This window comes from Phalangium opilio, unplaced genomic scaffold (genome assembly GCF_054372755.1).
Source record: "Phalangium opilio isolate 3A_F unplaced genomic scaffold, DU_Popi_V2 ptg000063l_1, whole genome shotgun sequence".
NCBI lineage: Eukaryota > Metazoa > Arthropoda > Arachnida > Opiliones > Phalangiidae > Phalangium > Phalangium opilio.
In genome coordinates this window covers 452,979-472,189 of record NW_028324180.1, presented here as the reverse complement: position 1 = coordinate 472,189, position 19,211 = coordinate 452,979, and the positions used below count along the sequence as shown (strand labels likewise).

Below are 19,211 nucleotides of genomic sequence, written 5' to 3'. Positions count from 1 at the left end.
AGAAACCTCGTCTTGACGCGCGACAAAAATCCACAAGCGCGGCTTTTCAAATAGTTAAGCCCTAATAGAGTAATGACGAGTAAACTTTATATCGCGTAAGTGATTAGGTTTGATAACCTTGCTCCAAATATTCTGATGTTGAGAACAATCATGTTACAATTACCCCGCTTTGTGGTACACTTCTCTCGAAGAGAAGTACTATGTACATCTATTACAATACATGAAGAACTAACCACAATTTCATTAACGAGGTATTTATTTTCCGGTACAGAACCAAGTAGTGACTGACAAAGTGAATGAAAACGTAACTTAAGGTCTTTCAAGTTTGGTGCTTTTCCATTTTCATTTCAAAATAGTCACATTAGGCCTAACTACTTCAAGTTCTTAGGAACTGTAAACTTAAAGAATTTAAAGTGCGAAAAGGCTCCAAGCGCTACACTAAACGGAGTACATTTGAATCTGATTGTATTCTGATAAACATGAAACACTTCTCAACCAAAGCCACTAAACCAAGTACGGTTTGACAAAGGCACCTACTGAGGCTTATATTTGGCTGTATTTGACAACCTGGAAACTTTTCAACCCAAGAAACTAGACAGCTGCATGGAAACGGTAAATTTCCATTTACCGCGGTAGCCATCGAAAACCGTGGGAATGGAAGGCTTTTCTAGTAATATCACATATTCGGATCGGGAATGGACGGAAAAAACCATTGTGGAATGACAGTGGTTAAATTCATACACATTTTAGTTGGAAATGGTTGGTAAATAAATAGAATCTATTTTCTATGGAAGATGCTAAAATTCTAAAATAAATAGAAGGGGTTTTGCCACTGAGTAATAGGGCTGTGCGAGCCTTAAATTTTTGGTTTCGAGTCGAGTCTCGAGTATTGATATTTTCACTTATCGAGTATCGAGCCGAGTCTCGAGTACTCGAATCGAGTATCGAGTAGTTGGAAAATTTGTTTCGAGTATTTTTAAAATAAACTTCAGTTTTTATCTTTATGAACTATATCGTTTTTTCTTATTAAAAGTTTAAGCATAATTAAATTAGAGTGTCAGTTGGTTCGACAAACATAATTTAGTCGCAATAATTTTATTTAACTGTGGATGTAACATTATCACATGTCATTATACACTTCTAAGTATTAATTGCCGAGTTTTGACGTATCGTCTTATCACAATATTCTTTGAAACAAGAAACATTTAATTGCGTAGCATACTTGAAATATGTTAGAAATGATAAAACCCCTTTTTATTACGTAGTTAACTGTTGTTTAATCACGTATTTTTATTAATTTAGAAATAATAAAAGTACGTGATTAAACAACAGTTCACTACGTAATAAAAATTGGTTTTATTATTTTTAACATTACGGGAAATTTAATTATTGACTAGGGTATACTTAAATCAAACGATGTCTTAATAATGTTTGGACCTAATATCTTATCACATGTAATCGTAACAATAGGTAACAAAATATTAAATAATTACATTTTGAACTTATTACATACTTTAATCTAAGTAACGACTAGGAACCTTTTTTTGCCGCTTGACTCGAATATATTCTTTTGCTGAAAGCGTTGACTCTTGCGGAATTTCATTTTTAGGAACTTCTCTAAAGGGCTTACGTTTCCTTTTTGCATCTGATTTAGGAAATTGGGTTTCCTGATTATCATTAACGGTTTGTTCATTATCAGGAACGTCAATATTTTGAATTTCAAGAATTGGTTTTCTTGAACTGTTTATGTCTGCCGTAGATTCCACTTTCTGTTCTTCATTAAACAAATTCCTTTCTCGTTTGGGGCGCTTGATGGTTCTTCTTTTTTGGGGGGTTTCATTCAACGAAGAAACTGCTGAGGAGCTGTTTCCTTTCCCAGAAATATTTACTACTGTTTTTCTTTTGGGGGTCCTTTCATTCTTTCTATCATTGCTTTTCCCTTTATTTGATAGACAGTACAAATCGTCTCTTAAACTGCCGCATCCTTTTGATGCTTCGTTCTTCTTCTCTGATCTCAATGCATCTCTGGCAGTTACGAATTCGTTCGAGAGAGCGTGGGTAAATTTCCTTTGCCATTCAACTAGAAAGATCTTTGCCTTTTCTTCAGGCAATATTCCGTTGGTACAGTTTAAAAAACATGATTCAAGTTCGACTTTGTGAGTTCTGACTCTGTCAAAAACAACCTAAAATGAGGAGTAAAACCTAATTAATAATTTGAGTATTAAAGATACACAAGTCTGTTTACCTTTAAAATTTTATGCCCATGGGCTTTCACACCTTCGGGACATAAAATATCTCGGCATAACTCATTCAGCTTATTGAGATAAGGGTTTAGGACGTCTTTCGGGATAAAATAACCTCCAGTGTCTCTCATCCCTATCCCTGAAAATTCTATTGCTGCTTTCTCTTGTGAAGTCTGTCTTATTTTTAAACTGCAATCCCATAAAATTTGGGAGGTTTTTCGCTGTTCGCTGCTTAATTCCATTTTCTTCCCAAACAAGGTTCTTTTTTTGGCCACTTTCCATATTTCACCAATACATCCTCCTCCAATGGTCATCAGAGATCTTTCATACATTTGGCTCGTCTTAAAAATATCACAATTTTATTCATTTAATTTGAGATACCTTACCACATCACATTTATCTCTTTGACAGTACTTACTGTGGTTGATGAACTTGATGTGTTTTTGGAATTGTTTTGGGCTTCCAAATCTTTCCTTCGGTTTTTACACCACGTGAAAAATACTTCCTCAGAACAGCAAGAGAGAAGGAGTAAATAATCGTTTTGAACGTTTGCGGAATGACTTTCCAATCCCAGTTTCTCTTTGAGATCATTGAAGTTGTTCCGAACCACTAACGTCCAAGCTAAACGCGCCTGCAAGCCGTTTTGTTGTGAGGAACAGTTTTTAACTTTTGACTTTGTACTTCCCTTAGGTTTATGGTTATCTAATGTTATCAAAAACAATGTTATTAAATATTCTATAAGAGGTTTCAATTTATCAGTTTTTTTCAGATCTTCAAAAATATTTTTGATAGCTTTGGACTGGAAATTTTGGTTTACAGCTAACTCTAAGTTTTGAAGAACGTCTTCCACTTTAATGCTCATTTTCTGTTAAAATACGAGTTAATTATAATAACAAATTACGTCTTCTTCATTGAAATGTAATTCTAGTAATGGGAATTAACTTACTACCGCATCCGTCACTGCTTAAAAACAGACGTTTCCAAATATTCGCGACAGTTCGTCTGCTCAAAATAAATTTCATTGTTGTATCCCTCCGCCATAGCCACACCTTTTTAGTTAACGGATATTCCTCTAGGGGGCATTATTCAGAAATTTCTGACGTCACACTATCATCTGCTCTAAGACAAGCTCTCATTAAGAAAATTTCCTAATTGTCATACTTATCTACGATAAGTTATAAACTTATGATTTAACTAAAAGAACTCTTATGCATAGCTGATAAGAATATCCACGTAACTTAAGCTCTATTATTATTGTTGTGGCACCGATATTTATAAGTAAACCTAAGTGTGTTTAAATACTTGTCAGTTTCTGAAAGTAGAGTTACCCACCGCGTTTGTAACGTTCGTCCTGCGCACAGACATCCATTGACACTCTTTGGATCTCTTGTGTTAATCCAATTCTAAGACTGAAGGTTTAAAATGTTATTGAGAGGCTATCTCGTTCAAATCATTTTTGATACCAAAAACACACGTTATTTCATTAACGTCTTGGTTTAATTTATCATTAAAACACCAGGGAATCAAGCTAAGAGTAATGAAAGTCGTAAAATGACAACCCTTTCGTAGTGAAACACGAGTTTCGTCGCTAACAGCTGTAACGACTGATGTCATCTTGAAGCATATTTGTAAATATTAAACAAAGCCAGGTCCTATATAGGCACGGAATTAAATTAAGCCTCTCATAGATATACGTTAGTAACGGTAACGTTGCTATATATTGTCTGTGAGAGACTACTTTCAGAAATAAAGCTTGTATGAATGGTTATGGAAAAGAGTCAATATGAACAAATATGTTATCTTTATCAGTTGCCAATATTATACGGGAATATAAATATCTAGCGCTAATGTTGTATACTAACAATGTCAATTGATTATCAACTAAGGTCTTATATATACATATGTTATTGTTTGTAGATAACGTATTCATTAGCATTATTCGTTCCGCTATATTTATAAATAATATATACATCTCAATATCTATAATTTCAGATAATGTATAACGGAGTCCGAGCCCTATGACTGTATCAATGATAATAATGAGGTTATAGACAACGAAGCAAATTTTCAAACCAAAAAGGTTGAATATGAGAACGCTCTAAACAATTTACAGAAAGAGGCTGCTTTAATGATACTTGAGCTCCGCGAACATCACAAATTGCCTCTCAATGTATCTACTAGTATTTCCAATAGTTTTGCTGGATTACTGGAAAATTGCATTGAGGCCTGTATGAAATTTACAGCGTCAAATAAGGATAATGAAACTATTAGTGAAATATATGCCTCTAAAATATGGCGAACTGTTTTAGGGGTTGTTAAAAGCAACTTTCTTCTGGAAAAGTATTGTAGACAAAATTTAAATTTAGTTGAGCCCGTGAAGTTTATTCTGGGAACCGAAAGAATTGGTGGAAAGACATATAAAAATGGATTTAGCTATGTACCTATAACATCAGTCCTTAGACATTTATTTTCTCATTATGATGTTTGGAGGGAAATCACAATAGAGAAAAAGGAGAATAATTCGCATTTAATCACTGATTTTGATGATGGTGAAATTTGTGAAAGCCACAGCCTATTTTCTAAAAATCCCCGCTACTTGAGGCTTCATTTCTATTTGGATGAAGTCGAGTTAAACAATCCATTGGGAGCTAAACGAGGGAAACATAAGGTTACCCTTATTTATTTTATGCTTGGAAACTTGAATCCTTTATATCGCAGTAAGCTGAGCTGCATTAAATTAGCTTTGGTTGTTAGGCACCCGTTAGTAAAAAAATACGGTTATAGTAAGATTTTAAAGCCACTCTTAGATGATTTAGAAATTTTACAGACATGTGGCTTTGATTTTAAGGGAATGATGATTAAAGGTGGATTAGCTTCTATTTCGGGTGATAACCTTTCAAGTCACAGTATCGGAGGTTTTATGCAATCTTTCTCTACCGGCCGTATTTGTAGATACTGTATGACGAAAAAAGAAAACATTTCTCATTGTTTCGAAGAGAAAAACATGATTGTAAGAAATGAAGTTGTACACGCTTATCACTAAGATGCAATTCTAGATAACCCTGACAACTGTTCTATCTACGGAGTTAAAGGTCCCTCTCCATTTGCTATTCTTCCACATTTTAAAGTTACGGAATCACTTCCTCCTGACCTCATGCATGACTTTTTCGAAGGAGTAGCGCCAAAAGTAATGAAAGTTCTTATATGCCACATTATCAAATCAGGTTTTTTAGACTTAGATGGAGTTAATGAGAATATACAAAATTTTCCCTATGATAGTTTGCATTTAAAAAACAAAAGTGTAGAGATGGGCCGATACCGATACCGATACCATATCGGTATCGGTACCGATATTTGGCTTTAACCGATATATCGGTATCGGTTAAAAATGAACCGATATTTTTTGAAGAAAATAAATACTTAAGACCTAAACTCTGAGACAGCACAGTTTTTCATCTATTTTTGGATAACGTAACTAGTGTCTAAAATGGGTTTTTCGTATGATAAGCCAGTTTTATAGTCTCAAGTACCGAAATTGGATCGAGAATCATCTATAGAGATGGGCCGATACGATACCATATCGGTATCGGTTTGATATCGGTTTAATCGAAGGATCGGGTAAAATATCGGTATCGGTACGTATCGGTTTCCCAAGTATCGGATCATATCGGTATCGGTTTAAACTGGTATCGGCCCATCTCTACAAAAGTGTACCCATATCCCAACACGTTCTCAAAGGAAAAGGATCTTTAATTGGTACCGCAGCTAAAAAAAAACCCTCATTCATTTTTTTCCTTTAATTTTTGGTTCTTCAGTTCCGTATGATGATATATTTTGGCCCATGCTTTTAGCCCTATCAACAATTTCAGAAATAATAACAGTTCCTGTAGTAAATTTGAACTGGCTACCGTACTTGTATGATCGAATAATTGAATTTATGGAGATGTATAAAGAAATTCCTGATGCAACCTTTACACCCAAAATGCATTATCTTATTCACTATCCGAGATTAATTAGAATGTATGGACCTCTAATCCGTCTATGGTTTATGCGATTTGAGGCTAAACACCAATACTTTAAATATATCGCAAGCATGTCTAGAAATTTTAGAAACATTAGTTCCACACTTGGTAAACGCCACCAGTTTCTCCAATGCTGGGAGCAAAGTAGTGCAAACGGTTTAGAAACTGGCGATTATGTAACCTTCCAACTTGAAATTTGATCAACTACCACAGAGACTAAAAATTATACTTAAGAAATTTATAAACTTTGAATCCAATGTTGAACTGATTTCCTTGGAAGTATGTTACAATTCCGTATGTTACAAAGTAGGCTATTTATACCCTTTAAATTGTAAAGACGAGTGCGTTTTCCTAAGGATATATTACATGGTTAAAATTAACGAATTATGGCATATGTGTGGTAGAATTGTTCACTGTAGAAAATATTTAGAACACTATAATGCATACACTGTAAACGAAGAAAAAAATGGCACAATATGAATCCTGGTGACGAAATTGACAGCTGGCCTTTGCAAATATATAGGCTGGGTCAAAAAAATGTTGTGTGTCTAAACCATAAACTAATTAACCAAGACTGAATTGTTATAGAATGACTCTACTTCTGTACCATGTGACATGTGAAGAAAGTAAAAAAAAATTTCAATGCAACGAACTATCCACAAAAGAAGAATTTCAAAAGAAGCTGCAAGATTTATTTAATTTAGATTCGATTAAAATCGTCCAAGTATTTGAAAATGATATTTTCAAAGAGTGGGTGGACCACGATCTGGACTAAACTTAACATTGGAGAAGAAAAAAGAAACGGCTGTTTTGCATAATGAGTAAGTTTCTTTTATGTTTAATTTGAAAATGATTTTAGAAATCGTAATGTGTTGTATTTTAGTCCTCTGCAGACAAAACAAAGTTTCAATTTCCCAAACAAATCATCAGTTTAAAAGATATTGTTAGAAAGTATCAATTTAGTTCAATTTAAGGTATACTAATGTACGTTTGAATCATAGGCCCTCTGAAGCCGGACCATCGGGAGTCGGAAGTGTTAACGAAGGAGTCGAAAGTGGGAACGGAGGAATCGAAAGTGGGAACGGAGGAGCTGGACTGCCATCCGATGATACTGGACACTGCCCGATGTTATCAAAACTGCCAAGGATATATGTTGTTCCAAGTTTAAGCAGAGTTGTGATGGACCTCATTAAAAACAAGTATTCGAAAATATTCCAGCGAAAATTTTCAACTCAAGTGGTAAAAACCTTGTTCGAGGATGTTAACAAATATACTTGGTAAGATTTTTATTAAATTGAAAATATATCTTAATGACTAGTTTCACTAATGCCTAGCGAAATTGGCCGTCACAATATTATACGTTCAGTTTACTCGCTATTTTGAACTCATTCTTAAGAACAAATACCCTATAAATTTTTATATATTCTAGGTACCCTACTGGGCGTGATTACCAGAACATAGGAGAAGCTTTGATTGAGAAATATCCATTTTTGAGAGACAGGCTGACTGGCACTAGCGGCTATGTACATAAAATCACGAGTCTATCAATATCCACCAATAAATTTGAGCCGGCATGGCAACAGGGAGGGTGTATTGTTGGACAGATAGAGGTGAATAAGCGTATGAGCTTGATTTATACTAGGGATGCACCGATATGGGTACAGCCGATATATCGGCCGGCCGATATATCGGAAATTCGTAGCCGATATATCGGCCGATATTATCGGCCCATAAAAAAATAATATGTCCCCATGAATATCGTTTCCAAGATTAGAATCAGCATTATTTAGGACCATTTACGTTTTTACTTTGTTTTATTAGAGACACGTGTGACATCTTTTTCGTTTAATGTGGTACCGATACTTATTTTAGCCTTAACCCCCGTCCTTAAAATGGTGTGGTCTAAGTTAAATCCTTGCTTGGATTTTAGTAAAAATGCAGCTTCTTTCCTTGTATGTTCAACATGAAGTAGCGTTATAAGCAGACTTATGGACCACAAGTGAAAAGTTCAAAATGTAAATTAGTGACACCAAAGACATTAGAGAGCGTCATTGTCGACTTCGATTGTCTGCGGGAGGTTTGGGAAACTAGGGAAATTACTTTCTCATAGTCGTTAACAACGGCATAAAACTGAGATTGTGGAAAACCTTGCATTTTTAAAGGCAAATGTTAAATTGTGGGCATAAATTTGTTTGATGTGTTTCAATTAGTATTCATTGAGTACTTTATTTCTTGTCAAATTTTTCCTGGAAATATCGGTTTACACGAAGCCGATATTGGCCGATACCGATATGAAAAAGATAGGCCGATAAATCGGCCGATATATTAGTAACCGATATATCGGTGCATCCCTAATTTATACCCCACCACCCAAGCGCCATACCAAATTAGCAATTGAATATTTATGGGTGGATATTGATATATATTTTAAAGTGTTAAAAATCTCAAATTAATTACCATTATTTTAAAAGGGTAGTTGGATTACAGCTCTACAGAATAAGTTTCGACATGAGCGTCTAAATAATCCAAATGTACCAGAAATAAAAGCAATGAAGGGATGTTTTGCCCGAAAGAGGCCTTTACCCGAGGCTCCAGAAAATATTCCAGAGTCTGCCAATAACCCAGCTAAGAAGGTTAAAGCAAAAAGGCCAACCTGTCTGGTAGGTCATATTTTTAAACGATTTTTATGCATAAGTTCCTTATATAATTTATTTTGCTTTTAAAGATGATTTCGGAAGTGGCAGAAGACGAAGAGTCTATACAATGCCATATTAAGGCTCTCAATAAGGAATTGCAAAAAACTATGGCATGCAGAGACGAAAGTGTAGTAGAGGAAAAGATGTTTCGAACTGCAGTATATCGTCCAAACCTTTCCTTTGCCTTTAAAGTTAATACTTTGATTGAAAAGTTTCCCATCTTGATTGAAAACAATCAGGTAAAAAATTCCCTTCAAAGGGAGAATCAAGCAGACGACTTGATAAAATTTAGTTGTCAGAGTTAAATGCTGTCCACTTCAAACTTTTTTCTATTGCAGCTCATAAAGGAGTTAATCCGTTTAAAAAATTTAAGGCCATCTGCTGAGAAGATTCTATTGCATCATTTCAAGAAGATTTCAAAACGCGTTATCACATTAACCAGAAAATCTAAAAACGCATGCAATCAAAAAGTTCATGCTTTACTAAAAAATAGTGAAGACGTTTTAAGCAGCATCGCCCTTGAAGGTAATCATAAAGGGAAATGTTTTATTTATTTATGATAATATAAAATATAGCCAGGTTTTTAAAGCTTATATGAATTTAATGTAAAAGCTGACTATTCACTTCTTTCAGAGAGAGAAATTATGGCAAGTCTTCTTCTCATGCCCTCAATATTTAACGATGATTTCAAATACTGGTTTGCCGTTGGAGTAAGTACCTATATGTGTATTATATTTCGTAATAGAATGAAAAACTAATCTTCGAATTTTTATTGGTGAACCCGTTTTGGTTTAGGAAGCAGAGACAAGCACGCCAACTGTGGTTTTTTATAATGAAGACCTATGTTCTTCAACATTTCAACTCCACATTGAAAGTGTAAAATTTGAGGTGGATTCCATAGTAATGGCCATAGCGTCCCTATTTGCGGGATATTATGCATTTCAAATGGTATACCCTAAGGAAATATCAAAGACTTTGGAGTATTTTCAAAAGATAATTTTTAAAATTGACGTTACGAAGTATTCTGTCCCCATTGTAACGGCCATTAACAAACTTTCTTAAGAATAAATTTTTAAACAGATTTGTTAAATCAAAATTTCCCATCGTATCTGTTTTTAGCAAAGAATTTTTTTATTAAATACTTCAATCGATTATTTTCACGTCTAAAGGCGATAATTGTAAAAGCCAGCGAATTCCTATTACAACGCCTTTGCAGTCCAATTACAACGCCTTTGCAGTCCAATTAGAACGCCTTTACAGTCCAATTTGAACGCCTTTACAGTCCAATTTGAACGCCTTTACAGTCCAATTTGAACGCCTTTACAGTCCAATTTGAACGCCTTTACAGTCCAATTTGAACGCCTTAACAGCCCAATTGGAACGCCTTAACAGCCCAATTGGAACGCCTTAACAGCCCAATTGGAACGCCTTTACAGCCACATTTGAACGCCTTATTTGAACGCCTTTGGAGTCCAATTTCAATTCATTTGCGGTCCAATTTGAACGACTTTGGAGTCCAATTTGAACGTCTATACAACCACTTTTGAACGCCTTTGGAGTACAATTTAAATTAGTTTGCGGTCCAATTTGAACGTCTTTACAGTCCAATTTGAACGCCTCTGGAGTCCAAATAAAACGCCTTTAAGTCCAATTTCAATTCGTTTGCGGTCCAATATGATCGCCTTTACATTCCAATTTGAACTCCTTGGCAGCTAAATTTGAACATCACCACAGCCATACTTCAACGCCTTTACAGTCCAATTTGATTGTTTTTACAGCCCATTTTGATCGCCTTTACGGTCCAATTTGATCGCCTACCCTGACTAAATTGAACACCTTTACAGCCACATTTGAACGCCTTCGGAGTCCAATTTGAACTCCCAGCCACGTAAATATAATCGCATAACCACGTAGATTTGAACGGTAAAACGTTTAATATTGAATGATGGCGAGCAATAACGCATGGTAAAGCGATCATACAGCTAATCATTTTTGAACTATAGAGCATGCGGAATTGCATGGGTAGATTCATATTTGAACGCTAATAGTAGCGTTCATTTTTAAACGCCTCAATTAGCGTTCATATTTCAATGCTAAAGCGTACCACAGTAGTTGCACGACATTGAACGCTGAAACATTCAATTTCGACTGGTGAATTTTTAGAGTGTATTGTTTAAATATATGCGTATCTCAAGCAACTATTATTTTTAGTTTTTCAAAATTTAATAGCTACGAAAACTAGTTCAAGTATCATAACAACGAGGCTCCGACGAGAATCGAACTCATGATCTCCTGTTTACGAGACAGGCGCTTTAACAACTAAGAAACGGAGCCCTGGTTACGAAGCGAGATTAATGCTGAATATTTCAGTAATTTTACTAAATTAACTCCTTCGCAGTTTTACCCTATTGTTCGCATATATGCATATCTCAAGCAACTATTATTTTTAGTTTCTCAAAATTTAATAGCTACGAAAACTAGTTCTAGTAACACAACAGCTTGGCTCCGACGAGAACCGAACTCATGATCTCCTGTTTACAAGACAGGCGTTTTAACCACTAATATAAGCCACGGAGCCCTGGTTCCGAAGCGAGATTAATGCTGAATATTTCAGTAATTTTAGTAAATTAACTCCTTCGCAGTTTTACCCTATTGTTTGCATTAATGCATATCTCAAGCAACTATTATATTATGTTTTTCAAAATTTAATAGTTACGAAAACTAGTTCAAGTATCATAACAACGAGGCTCCGACGAGAATCGAACTCATGATCTCCTGTTTACGAGACAGGCGCTTAAACCACTAAGCCACGGAGCCCTTGTTCCGAAGCGAGATTAATGCTGAATATTTCAGTAATTTTACGCAATATTTTAGATATTATTACTTTATTATGCCTATTGCCGAAGAAAGTTTCTGTTGTCGTGATACTGATAGGCTAAATCAGAACCTAATTGAAAAAATTGGTCCTTTGAATTGCGTCATTGAAACAGAAACTTTCAATGATATCATACGACGCTATATTTTAGATATTTTATTTAAAGAGTTCAGAGAAAATAATTTTGTTCCTCAAGAGGATGAAATTAATCCATATGTTTGACCTTCTTTTGTAATTAGTGGTTTATGCTTTTAATAATGGGATGACATAGCGTGTACAGGTATCTAATCTGTAGACTGTATACTCGGTGGATTCATAGAGTATTGGGAAGAAGATACAGGCGGCCAATTCCTAGTTGTGTTGTAAATCGGGTAAGGAGAGAGTATCCGTCGAATGACTATACAGGATACATGGAGCCAGGCACGCGATAAATTGTAATGAGATAATCAAAAGCAGGGTTCTTACAAAATTTTCGGATTGAAAATCCCTAGCTTTTCCAGGTTCTCGCTGACCATTTTTACATATTTTAAGCACAATACGTACCATTTATTCTCCTAGAGCGCTCCCATGGAGCAATAAGAAGGGGAGGTATTGTTTTTTAGCATTGGCAAAGACTGTTTTTGAGGATTTTGGGTTTTACAATTTTTATTGCTTCACGGGATCGCTCCAACAGACAGATATTGATATTTCGACACAAGGGCGCCACTTGACAGGCCGAAAAAAAACCCTGACTTATTTCCACGGTTTTCAATCCCAGACTTATCCAGGTTCCGTACGGAACTACAAACCCTTTAAAGTCATGAAGAAACCTACATGATGATCTAATTCCTCTTCAAATTCAAAACCAAAACTTAATTCTTCACAAAATTTATTAGTAATAAAATATTTTTCAGAATGTAAACTCCTCCTCCGTTAAATCAGAGTCTGATAGGATATATAATAATGCAGTAAATAAGAAAACCAACAATATATTGTCAAAAGTATTTTAATGAAGAATATGCAATACTTTTTTTAAAAGTAGCAATATGTTGATCGTTTTAATGAGTACATCTCTTCGTTTTATATTTTGCCCCTGCGTCTTCCTTATCAGGATGCTCAAAGAGTGATGATAGAGGTCTGGGTGTAGGAGTTCTAGAACTTTCACTGTCAAGAGAGCCTTCGTCGTAACATTTTTCGCATTTTGCAAGTAGTTTTTCTCTTAGCAAATTTGCATAATCCAAAAAAAATTTATTTAAGAATATATGAATTTTCTTAAATGAGTGTAAACATGAATCTAAATAACTATGAATATAAAGCTCTATCATGTCGATTTGCTTTGGGCGTTACCCTCCCTGCCTTTGACGCGTTTTGCGTAGCTCTAGTAGCCAATCACAAGACAAAAGGAAGTGACGTTTCGAATTCATACCCCTGACACCCCCTCCCTTCTCCCGCTCCTAACACCTGACTGATGTCTCCTTTCGCAGATTCATGGTTATACAGATTCGTGGTGTAATGTACCGAATGTTGTAGCTTGCATGATGGGTTTGACCAAAAGTGGATGAGAGGAAAAGTATGAAAATGGCCAAAAGTCGCGAGTCATCAGAGTATCGCAGTGGTTGACCGTTTTATTGGCGTAGCTATACTGGGCCTGTTCACTCCCTTAAAATAGATCTTGTGTTAATTCGCGGTTACGATGTTACCGTCGTCTGCTATTGTGTATGCTAGAACTTCCTGGATTTGTGTTTGTAGCCAGAACAGAGTAGCTGGTAATGTTTTAAAAGGTATTTGAAGGTATAATATGGATTTAAGTAATGTTATCGAAGCAATAGAAGAGCCCATAAAACTAGATACGTTTAAAACAAATCTCAGTAATTTAGCTATAGTGCGAAGAGCTTGCGTCGTGATGCGCGTGATCAAGTGGGCTATGGTTAAACCAAGGAGCATAAATGTCTGAACTACTTTCATTCGCGAGTTTGCAAGTCCATCAGTCACTAGTAAACTAAATAGTGATTGGCGAAACTTTGATGTCCGCGTTTTTTAACACAGGCTCTATGGCCATTGTCATACTTTTCCTCTCATCCACATTTGGTTTGACTGAATATTCTCCTTTCTTGGCTTTGGGAAAGTAGACATTCCACCTTGGCTTACCATGTTTAGTTTTTTGCTTGAATCTTATTTGAGTTTTCATTAAAATGTAGAGCTGCAATAAGCATCCTAAAGAGGAATTCATATTGATATATATGTAATTAATATTTATTTTCTATTTTAAGAGCTAGCGCACCTAGCTTCCATTCCATGGTAAGAGTAAAGAGTATTTTTAGGGGCAAAATGAATCAGCACAGAATTGTTAGTTTCTACACTAGACGTTTGAGTTTCTGGAGATATTTGGATTATATCTTTCTCAAAACCACATTATCTTTTTTTAATTTCTCGAAAGGCGGAGTTCCTATAAATGAATGTCAATTGTATAACAATCTAAAACTAGATATGAGGTCCTCCCTTGCGAATAATACCTGGGGTTGGCCATTCCCTTTTCTTTTGGTCTAAGGTCAGATCACCATGAGTACACTTGAAAAAGGTTTTCCAAGGCCTTTATGGATGTTTGCAACATGGCGAAGAACTGACAGAAATTTGCCTTTTATTAGTTTTGCGTTCCCCATACTCGATGTAGCACTCCAATAAAGATGGTTCTGGATACTCTTGTTCCATTCATTTAATACTGCGTATTCTTTGGTCGCAGCAGCATGGATTTTTTTCTTCAAAGCTATGAGGAAAAATGAGTGTTTATCTAGACTTTAATTATGCTTTGCTAATGTCCTTACATTTAACCATATGCCAACAGTCAAACAAATGTTTAATTTTTGGATAGAACGTTTTTAGAAATGAGCGCACTTGCACGTGTCTATCTGTAACGATGGAAGCTATTTTGAGACCAAATTCAGCTATATACTTCAGTCCCCTTGTCAAACCCTCTAGTTCCATCGCCACACTATTTTTGACTTCCGTGCTCTACAATTAGAAAAGAATTATATTAGTTCTCGTAATTGCTAGTCATAATTAACCATAAGTCATACTTGAACAAGAACCAGATGTATGACTTTCTTTAATTGACTTTCATAAAAAACGTAAGTGCCGTATTTAGCAGAGAAACCAGGCGAACCCGATCGTGCATCTCCTCCAAGATGCAGCTTTTTCTTTTTAAGCAAATGAAATATTTTTTTTGTTCTTCTTGCCAAACCTAATTTGGTAAAGGAATATAATAAATATCAACTGAAAATTACCAATATTGGACGGTTTCATACTTCTCTAACAGTCTGAAGTAAAAAACTTCTCAGTATTCGGAAAAAAGTTGACCGACTAATAGTCTCTATTTGAGCAAAGTTTAGCATAAGCAGCGCTTGGGTTGGGTTGAGGCCGGAAAAAAGGATTGAAGCTGCCATTATAATGTTGCCCAGAGGCTTTCGACCTAGCAATGGTTGACTTTGCCAAACGAGAGAGTGAGCCCTTTCGCAAACAGTCTCTACTGTTACCATAGAACCCCAGGATTTTGTAGTGACAGTACAGGGTAATAAACATTGGAAACAAAAGTGAAATAATTGGAGATGAGCGCTCTCAAATACAATGTATTTAGTTTCTCTCATGGCGATGTTCGGATCCAGATTGAATTGACGAACTCTTTAAAAATTATTCCATAAAAAGTATACTTTCTGGTCAATACTAAAAAGTTAAAAATTGCCTTTTTTCAAGAACTTTAAAGTTACTTTTTTATATCTTCTTCCGGTAATTTCGATGGAGTATAACTTTTGTCAAAAGGGTTAAGCGTTTCCCCTTCATCTCTCTCGACATGTAAGAAGTTCTTCGCTTCTTGACTCAAACTAATTTGCAATTCCTCAGCTTCCGCTATATCTGTTTGACAAGCTTTATCATGTTGCACTACATTTTTTACAGGCTCAGTTTAGCACCCTTTAAAAATTAAATTAATTATTTTATACAGTCAAAGTCAATAGTCCTGATGTGTTAAGTAATAAAAATTACCGATGACAGTTTTTCTTTGAATAGATGTTTGCGTTTCTCGGTCTCTAGTGAAACCCATTAGTTTAGCGGGTATTGTTTGTATATATTTGCTACAATCACTGGCAACCTATTGTGATTTTTTTTAACAAAATGAACATAGTTCAGGAGTATATTTAGATTAGAAGCAAAAATGAACTCACCACGGTACGAAGTTTTTTTGCGGGATTTAATGAGACACTAGAGTGTCCCAGTATTGGGGTTTCTCTAGTAGCCGAGGAAGTGGACGCGTGAAAAACAGATGGAACTGACCCTTTTTTAACAAAATTCTCATATCCCTAAGGGAGCTCGATTTAGTTTTTAACTGGGCTACGACTTCGGGAACTCTCGAAACATTCACTCGCAAAATGTACTGAGCAAATTCTCATATAATTTTTAAACTGAAATTTTTAGCCATACTGTTTTTTCATAGTCTCAATCCATTCTGTTTTTGTGGTATTATCGCTTGGAAAACCGTGAAACGTGAATGAACTTTCTCGAGAATAATTTGTACAATCAGGAATTGCGCATTTTTTCATTCGTTTAGTTGGCAAAGGCTTAGTAGTCATTTTTATTTTTTTTATTTTTAACTTACCCCGTATTTAGCGGCTCAATATTATCAAATAGCTAACAGAATGAAAAGGCTACTAAAAAATTATCGCGATTGTTCCGTTTAGAAAAACACTTAAAAACCAAGTCTTAGGAAACTAGCACAGAAAGTATGGAACCTGTGTCTGAGAAGCCATCATGTTCAAATGATAGTCTAAGTATGGAAGCTACTGCAGTAGGAAAACCCCTAAGATAAGAAGAGAAGGGAAGGTAGGTAGGGGCTTGGCGCAAAATAGAAACGTCAAAATGACGTAAAACACTAGTTCAGCGATATTCCGCTTGCGGATCTACGATCTCATAAATTCAAAATTCATTTGCCATTAATTAGGTAAAAATTATAAAATATATTTTAATATGTATATTTTCGTAATCCTTATTTGTTGTTTTATCCAAATTAATAAGCCTTATTGACATACAATGCTATGAATATATATGGAAATATCCCTTTAATGCTTTAAAACAGAGGTCCCGATAAGAGTTACTACTCCAGTATAAACTTACCTCCTCCAAGTCGATAGTGAAAATAGTCTGCTACCACGAACTTGGTCCTGACGTCACAGACTCCTATCTTTTACCTCGGTTTCGGCGACCATATTGGAATTCGTCAGCTCAGGCCATACAGACTACCAATCTGGACGTCACGTTCACGTAGCTCCTCCCGTCTCAGTACCACTCTATATTTGGACTCTTATATTTGAGAAGTCCAATAAATATTTAGCAGTCCGGGACTGGCAATCTTTAAAGCTGCTGCCTTTATGGGCGTGGGAAAATTTTACTTTCAGGGACAAACACGATAAGCGCCTCACACCGGTTTGCGTATGCTACCACTGATGCTACGAACAAAATTGCGCGCCAGAATAACCTAATATGATTGGTTGAATACATTTGACAGCAAAATATTTCGCAATCCCTCTAACACGTGGTACGCATTCCTTTTCTGTTGTTGACGCTTTGGGGTATTGTAGTTCGAGACCTTGACACTGGCAGGTGGCGTATTTTTCTTCTCGGCGTGTAAAGTTTCGTTTTGGCAGCGTTCGTTAGTGTTAATCCTGATTAGGCTTCAATACTAGTTTGGAAAATGACTTCCCCAACCAAAGAAAAACAATACACAGTGATTGACGGAATTACTTAAATCTGGACACCTTATTGACGTAAGTTAATTCAAAACTAGTTATGGGGGAGGGAAATTAAATGAGGGGTTTAATTAATGTTAGAGCGATCCATTATGGGGTTCAAGACTTCTAAAAACAGCGCCTCGTGATATTGTTCAAGCCCATATAAAGTATGGTTATTATTTTAATCATAGTTGATTAAATAGTAACTTATAACTTAATTCCAATTAAAGTTACTTAAACTCTGGTGCCGAAATTATTACTACGTGCAGTTACCAAGCGTCTATTGACGGTTTTGTTAAACATTTGAACCTTAGTGTTGATGAAGCCAAGAAACTTTTGGCATCCAGTGTAGATTTAGCTAGGGAGGCTAAAAATTCCGTTCGTAACAGTAAGCCAATTTTACTGTAAAAGTTTACTTGGCCTATTTTTAAAAAATATGAATCGCGAATGGGGGTATAAATAAATTTGGCAGCCAACGAGATAAAGGTAGCTGCGTCCATTGGGTCATATGGGGCTGTTCAGGCTGGTGGCTCGGAATATCATGGGAAATGTGTTGATAACATGACCATTGAGGTATTAGTCAGAGATTCCCCCCATTCTTGGTCTCCAATTTCAAATATATCCTAATTATTTTAGGAATTGATGGAATGGCATCGTCCTAAAATACAAACTTTATTAAATGCCAATTGTGATATTTTAGCTCTTGAAACTATTCCCGCCCACAAGGAAGGAATTTTTATTTAAAAATGGCTTAGGGGTATTAATTAAATAAAATTTTATTGTAAGGTGTTGCCTTAATCAAACTCTTAAAACAGTACCCTAATGCTAAAGCCTGGTTAAGTTTTACCTGCAAGGTATTAAACAACAAAGACTTAATTGGTGTAAACATTCTAATATTAAATTAATATTTAGAATTTCCATGAAACTGTTCACGGTGATCTTTACAAAGACACTGTCGAAATTTGCCTTAAAGAATTGGGAAATTCTTTTGACCAATTGGTGGCTATTGGTCTTAAAGGGACAGTTCCATGTTTAGCCAAGAAGCACAAATTACTAACGGTTTTATATGGAAAATTACCCGTTAAAATATGAGGAAAAACTAAAAATTAAAAAAACAACATTTAAAAAGAGATAATTGCGCTTAAATATTTGAATCTGTAACGGCTAACTTTAAACCGTCCGCCATATTTTACCCGTATCTACGTCGACGCGGTACACAAATTTCATTGGTGCTCTTAGGAACAGTAGGTTTTATTTATAGTATGATACTAAACTACTAAGAGGGAGTTTTGTCGTCTGCTACATTGGGAGAAATCCACCTTATTCCCTATCGCTGGAAGTTAGGGTTAACAAAGGGGATTCGGGGGGAAAGCAAAGGGTCGTCGTCTGCTGAAGTCGTGAATCGGCTGCTACAGTCAGGAAAATTTAAAATTCCGTGAATTATCGTTTGTTTTAAACGTTTTAATGCGATTAAACTTGTCAGAAATAATTTCTTATTGGAAAATTATTGAAAAGCTGAGGTATGCAACTTGTTTGACGGTAAATATTATTAATAATAATAATAAAATGCAAATGAAAAAAGTTTTTAAAATATACTCTCGCTTTTCAGCTTCATCAGTGGG

The 19,211-nt window shown here is 35.5% G+C and overlaps 2 protein-coding genes, 1 non-coding gene and 1 pseudogene across 3 annotated transcripts; 1 reads left to right on the top strand and 3 right to left on the bottom strand.

Annotated features, from left to right (window-relative positions):
- Window positions 1–1,514: 1,514 nt before the first annotated feature.
- LOC149662107 (uncharacterized) lies at window positions 1,515–3,105 on the bottom strand. Its single transcript, XM_089842264.1, has 3 exons — window positions 2,662–3,105; window positions 2,246–2,584; window positions 1,515–2,183 (listed from the first exon to the last, which is right to left on the bottom strand). The coding sequence occupies exons 1-3, from the start codon at window positions 3,103–3,105 to the stop codon at window positions 1,515–1,517; spliced, it is 1,452 nt and encodes a 483-aa protein (XP_089698390.1).
- Window positions 3,106–10,614: 7,509 nt separating this feature from the next.
- On the bottom strand, window positions 10,615–14,800 carry LOC149662105 (uncharacterized; annotated as a pseudogene).
- On the bottom strand, window positions 11,706–11,778 carry TRNAT-CGU (transfer RNA threonine (anticodon CGU)). Its single transcript has one exon. It is a non-coding gene; the product is annotated as a tRNA-Thr (tRNA).
- Window positions 14,801–17,552: 2,752 nt separating the features above from the next.
- LOC149662104 (uncharacterized) lies at window positions 17,553–18,681 on the top strand. The gene is made up of 7 exons (XM_089842383.1): window positions 17,553–17,585; window positions 17,689–17,756; window positions 17,820–17,977; window positions 18,062–18,162; window positions 18,226–18,316; window positions 18,373–18,443; window positions 18,502–18,681. Exons 1-7 carry the CDS (start codon window positions 17,553–17,555, stop codon window positions 18,679–18,681), a joined length of 702 nt encoding a protein of 233 aa, XP_089698509.1.
- The last annotated feature ends 530 nt before the right edge of the window (window positions 18,682–19,211 follow it).

Coding starts and splice junctions, on each gene's coding strand:
- LOC149662107 (XM_089842264.1), bottom strand. CDS start 3,105: ATGAGCATTAAAGTGGAAGACGTTCTTCAAAACTTAGAGTTAGCTGTA. Junction 2,585..2,661: donor CATCAAGTTCATCAACCACA/GTAAGTACTGTC, acceptor GATATTTTTAAG/ACGAGCCAAATGTATGAAAG. Junction 2,184..2,245: donor ATGGGCATAAAATTTTAAAG/GTAAACAGACTT, acceptor TCCTCATTTTAG/GTTGTTTTTGACAGAGTCAG.
- LOC149662104 (XM_089842383.1), top strand. CDS start 17,553: ATGACTTCCCCAACCAAAGAAAAACAATACACA. Junction 17,757..17,819: donor ATTGTTCAAGCCCATATAAA/GTATGGTTATTA, acceptor TTCCAATTAAAG/TTACTTAAACTCTGGTGCCG. Junction 17,978..18,061: donor TAAAAATTCCGTTCGTAACA/GTAAGCCAATTT, acceptor TAAATTTGGCAG/CCAACGAGATAAAGGTAGCT.